This window comes from Xiphias gladius, chromosome 23 (assembly GCF_016859285.1).
Source record: "Xiphias gladius isolate SHS-SW01 ecotype Sanya breed wild chromosome 23, ASM1685928v1, whole genome shotgun sequence".
NCBI lineage: Eukaryota > Metazoa > Chordata > Actinopteri > Istiophoriformes > Xiphiidae > Xiphias > Xiphias gladius.
The window spans coordinates 5,967,240-5,972,930 of NC_053422.1; the positions used below are offsets into that span (position 1 = coordinate 5,967,240).

Genomic DNA, 5,691 nt, shown 5'->3' on the forward strand with positions numbered 1-5,691 from the left:
TCACTCATCGTAAACATCCTCTGTTTCCATCCTGCGGTAGTACTTGGCCAGTTTCACTGCCAGGATGATGCTGGGGAGCAGGAAGAGAGTGCTGCAGCCCAGGCCCATCCAGAAAGTGTTCTGTTGAAAAAGACAAACTATTAGGCCTGAAATGATTACTCCATTAATCAAGTGATTGAATATAAATCTGCAACTATTTTGATGATCTATTAATCATTCAATCATTTTCGTGCAAAAATGCCAAACAGTCTCTAGTTCTGGCTTAAATTTAATTTAAATTTTAAGGTTTTGCTGCTTTTATTTATCTTTTGTGATAGAAAATTGAACATCTTTGTGTTTGGAGTTTAATGTGGATAAAACAAGCAATTTGAAAGATGTCCATTTGGGTTTTCAGAGATTCCAATGGGTATTTTTCACTGTTGCCTGACATTTTATAGACCAAACGATGAACTTGAACTCACAGTAAATCTGTTGTGATACAGCATCGACCCCCGTCAGCTACGTCCGCCAGCCTTACAAAACACATTCCTACCCATGTTTATATGGAGCATGTTTCCCTATAGCTTCAAAATCATTACCATAGAGTCGACCAAGAAACTGCAAGCTATGATTTCCGCCGTGTCCACCATGTTGCTGAAGGGCTTGCATGGTGCAACCTCCATAGCCAGCTGTAGGAAAGAAGACATAAACAGTGCAGGTCAGCACGCAACAGATTCAGGAACACGAACTGTATGTCAGCAGTGACACCGTCCCTTTACTCTGTATGTCAAAATCTGTTTCTGCTCGCTAACACAAGCCCTGTTATGTTACCATGCTAATTACACTGCATAGATCCCTGTACTGTAACTTCAGGTGTTTGCGGAAAACAACCACAACATTCTGATTGAAATAAAAATGGTGTACTGACAGCTTTATGATCGACAAAACAGCTTCAGGCTACAAACATCTTGTTTTGTTTTGTTTTTTTTCAAATTTTTAATTTGTTTTGAATTCCTTAGGTTAACTACAGCAGAAACCAATGGGCCACGCAGCAAATTCCTCACATTTATAGAGGTTGTAACTGTTATATTTGTCTTCTCTATATTTTACTCCCAAACTTTTATGTAACATGCAAAAAAAAAAAGGTATACTTTGTCAACACTTGGCAACTGAAGTGAAAGTGGGAAACACATGAGCGTCAACAAGTTAACAAATTAATACACAAACACTTACAGATGTTTTGACCCATTCTATGTATTGATGGAAGTAGCCAACTATGGTCGCAGTGTATTTTCCTGTTTCCTGAGGAGGATTAGGACATAGTGTGAGTTACAAGTCAATTAGAAACTACGAATATAAACAAAAAAAGTAATTCCCCAGTTACCCGATTGATTAAATGTGTAGCATTCTGGGAGATGAGATACTGGGCAGCTTCAATGGCATCGAGAACCGCCAAGACTTTGTTCTGCAGAAAAGAAACAATGATTTTGTTGCGGTTTAGTCTAAACCCAACTCTAAATTTCAGATTTCAACTGGAGGACTGGTTTACTTACTGGCAGATCTGAGGCTGTTCTCTCCAGGAACCTCATACTCTGGTTCAATGCACTCTTCAGAAGTAAAAATTAAGAACAGAAATTAACGCCAGCAGTGGTAAAGATTATGGGTCATTTAAACACCGGAAAAAACATACGTCAGTGAGACACAACGGGAGACCAGGAAAGACCAAAACCAACCAACACTTGATGAACAACATTATGCTTTCATTGCAGGCATGCTGAAGAATTTTGTTCCAAAATTAAATATCCACATTGCAAAGAAGAGAAATTATTCACTTACTTTCATGATAAAATTGCTTACAAACTATGCTGTACACAACTGAACACAGTTTTCCCTTGATTTTCCCACCAATGATAGAACAGACAGAGTTGTTACCAAATAAATGACTGAATTATATCAACATTTCTTTTCTTAAATAGGATATTTTGTAGTATTTTGGTACAAAACCCTTCATGTTCAACACCATATATGATCTTTACGTAAATGTAAATACATGAACACACACACAATATCCTACAACGCCATCCAAAATGAGATAGATTTTTTTCAAATTACAATTTGTCAGCATCTCTATAAATGTTCAAAATAATGGATGGGGACACTAAATACACAGGATGGACACATTTCTGCTTACCCTCGCTCTAACATATTTCTTGAAGTTGAAAGAGAAAAAAAACAAAGAAAACATAAAAAGCTGTTGTAAAAGCTTTGTTGGAGCACATCACGTTCTTGTCTGAATTGCTAGTAGCAGTAAAACCTTGGTGTTGTTCAAAAGAATGGCATTGGCTTTGACAGAGAAAGTAAAACTGAATATTTAATTTGTTTTGCACAGACATGACGTGTTTGATGACACATGCCGGAGGATCAAAAGGACTCTGCTTTTGATGATATTAAATGAAACGCTGAAATATATTTTCTCCGTCAACGACAACACCTTTACCTTCAGTTGACATTTGAACAGGGGTAACACATCAGTTACTCCTACCCAGTAGGTTTGGCTTCATCCAATTCCTAACACACTTATATTTGAGAACAACCGTTGACCTGAAGGACCTTTCCTCTGACCATAGATTATCCTGAAGTAAATTAGAGAGCAGACTTTCTTTAAACCAGGTTTAATTGATTTTTTGGCCACTTGAGGGGAGACCCATTATTTGTAAACACAACACTGATATATGATCACCTTTATAAAAGTTGTTAGCATACAGTTGCTTTATTTACTCATCCAGCACATAAAGCAACATTAGCATTAATTTGAAGTCGTGTTTCTGGCCACCTGACGAATATAAGTCCAATATTCACTCTCTTTGAAGCTCTGTTTTGGTCTCCACCAACTCCTGAGGAAAATATCTGGCTCTTTAGGTGGTAAGTGCTCCAGGCATGCCAGGTTTCGAGCAGCCATTTGCTAACTTTATCTGTCCGCAATTTGGTGGTGGGTCAGGCAGAGTATCATATAGTTGGTTTATCAGAGCTTGTTTGCTGAAAACAGTTGCCTGCTGTGGCCAGAAAGTCATTCTGCTGAGAGAACCGTGCAATTCTTGACAGTACTGAGAGTTAACCAAAACAGGCAAGTTGCAGGCCACAACACCAAAAAACAATGAGATGAAAGATGCAAAAATGCTCCATAGAGTTGAGTTGAACTGCAGAGTTGGGGCATAATTCTCTGACTGACCCCCAAGTCAATCATGAGTAAGGGCGAGTATGTCCTGCATTTATTTGCGCTGCAAAAGTAGAACGGGAGCTGGAATATCTCACAACAACAAAAAGCATCCCTCAGCCAAGACACAACATGCCCTTTGGCTGAATTGAATTCTGGTCTTTTGAAGCCAATGCGGTTGAGGAATGTGGCCTACACCTCTTCTGTGCTGACGTTCGGTATGCCTGCCAAAATCTGCTGCAGAATATTAAGTCAGGAAACCTGAAAACTCTTCTTAATGCACAATTCAAGCTGTATTGTGAATGTCACCATGCCAATGTCATGTCATTTCTTCTTTGGCCAGTTGTGCATTGAAAGAAGCACAGTCATGACAACAGAATTAACCAAATGAATGCAAAACACATCAGCCATTGTTTACACATAGTTGTTTAAGTGGTTTAGGGAGGATGTTTTAGGGGATTAAGGGACAAAACCGTTTCAACCAAAAACCAAGAGTCCAGTCAGGCATGAATATGTGGGCTGTAAACAGAGACAGCACAGCGGGGCATTACCATGGCCTGCTCCATGGGGGTGATCTGTTGACTGTGGATCTGTCGCAGAGTGCCGATGTGGCCTTTCAGAGCGGTCTGCAGAGAGCCTCGGGGCTGAAGCAAACAGACAAACACAGCTTTGGTGAAATATCATTCATCGCTGCACTGGAAGAAATTCTGGCTCATACATTACAGTAAACACCAGTGATTTGGTGTCATTCTCTGCTATTGCTTACGTCCATTAAATGGTCATTTTTTTTCATTTTCCTCTGAATTCCAAAAAATATGATTTTCTACTTTCTTATCACGTAAGAATTTCTTTTGGCATTGTAAATGAATACGCAAACCAAATGAAGGTCCCGTGTGGAGTGGATGTTTGTATATCAGCCAGTACGGCACCAAGGTGTCCTTACCATCAGGTCTGTCTGGGCCTCCAGCTCTCTGGCGAATGAGAGCAGGTCCACTGCAGTCACTCCTTTATTCACCTAAAGATAATGACGTATAAAGAGAAAAAATAATGTAAACATTCTGGTGTGAGTAGCAATGTTAGGAGGCAATCAGTTACATTTCTTTTGGTAGTTTTTTAAACTGTTTTTTTTTTTTTTCACACCGTATTCCGTGGTTATTTACCCAAAAAAAAGTTTTTAAAAAGTTGCTGCTTTTATCTTTTGTTAATTGTGTTGCTTCACGTGAGTAAAAAGCAATAGCATCTTGGACCAACCAAAGAATAAAATAATAAAGAAACTTGATATGAAGAAGACTGAGCAGCAGAATTGTATCTATTAAAACCACATCAATTGATATCCCTCCGGCATTTTTTTCAAAAGGAAAAGCTTAAGTACTCCAACAGCACATTTTAATGAGGAGTAAACATTTACGTTTTAAATGGCAAAGTAATAAATGCGTTTTCAACTTACCAAAAAAACCACAGAGTAGAATGAAGTCATTTAAATGATGCCCAAGAACAGATAAGCCTTTTTAGCAGAACAGATCTCAACTGAATCAAGTAAATTAATAGGCTAGTCAGTTATGTTAGTTATATTTTTATTTCTGTGTCGTGCCAAACATCTGGCCCCTCCCGCATGGGATTATAAAAAAAACGCTATTTAACAAAGTATGCATCTGAAACAAGAGCCAAAAAAAACGTTTTAATATAGGAAGTACTTCTGTATTCTTTCAAATAACATATTTAAATAATCCCAAATGAACTGTTCACAGAAAAGCACTGCCACGGATCTACAGTACAGGGCTTTTTCTCTTCTCCCAGGCTTTCTCCAACTAACCGGCTAATTTAAAAGTGACATATGTGAACAGCCAAGTCAGTCTCTGTGCATCATCCATATTTACAAACTCAATACCTGTTTCCATCTCACTTAACAAAGTATTACGCAGTTCCCAGTAAAAAAGGACAATTGATTTCATTTCCTATACGATCCCGACAGTGCATTGAACAATTCCACTTTTCTTCTTGACGTACTGTCCAGGTTTAACAACAATTGGTGAAATACAGGATCTGTGCTTGGCACATAAAGATCTTTTCTTTTTAGATAAATCACACACAACGTCATTCTCGTACCATATTGATTTTTTTTATCATCCTAAATGTACGCGGGTTTGGTTTAGTCTACATATCATCAGTCCTCTGCCCGTTACTTTGAGCAAACACAGATTCTCTGAACTATATAGCTTTATATGTTTCTCTAACTTATGTTATTACCGGGATATATGTGATATTTATTCATCCGTGACATTACTATATTTTCTTGCAAAGAAGTTCGGTGCAACAAACGTTCGTCGGATATAAAAATCTTTATTTCTGACTTGTGGAGACCAGAGAGTGAGCGAGTTGTGTATCAGGACAGGTGATACACTTGAATGGAGCGCTTAAAGCTTTTTTTTTTTTTTTTTTTTTGCAGGAATGAACTCTAAGTGAAGCTGACAGTTAGTGTCGGAAAAGGCAGGTAATGC

At 38.3% G+C, this 5,691-nt stretch overlaps 1 protein-coding gene across 1 annotated transcript; it reads right to left on the reverse strand.

The window, feature by feature from the left end:
* Nucleotides 1-5,091, reverse strand: prom1a (prominin 1a). The gene is made up of 8 exons (XM_040120557.1): nt 5,071-5,091; nt 4,137-4,208; nt 3,745-3,837; nt 1,533-1,586; nt 1,364-1,444; nt 1,213-1,281; nt 579-668; nt 1-120 (listed from the first exon to the last, which is right to left on the reverse strand). The coding sequence occupies exons 1-8, from the start codon at nt 5,089-5,091 to the stop codon at nt 1-3; spliced, it is 600 nt and encodes a 199-aa protein (XP_039976491.1).
* Between the last annotated feature and the right edge of the window lie 600 nt (nt 5,092-5,691).

Bases quoted from the DNA above. Each gene is read 5' to 3' on its own strand.
- prom1a (XM_040120557.1), bottom strand. From the start codon at position 5,091: ATGGAAACAGGTATTGAGTTT. The intron at 3,838-4,136 runs GTAAGGACACCT...TGTTTGCTTCAG, and splicing joins AGGCCCAGACAGACCTGATG to CCCCGAGGCTCTCTGCAGAC. The intron at 669-1,212 runs GTAAGTGTTTGT...TCTTTCCTACAG, and splicing joins TAGAATGGGTCAAAACATCT to CTGGCTATGGAGGTTGCACC.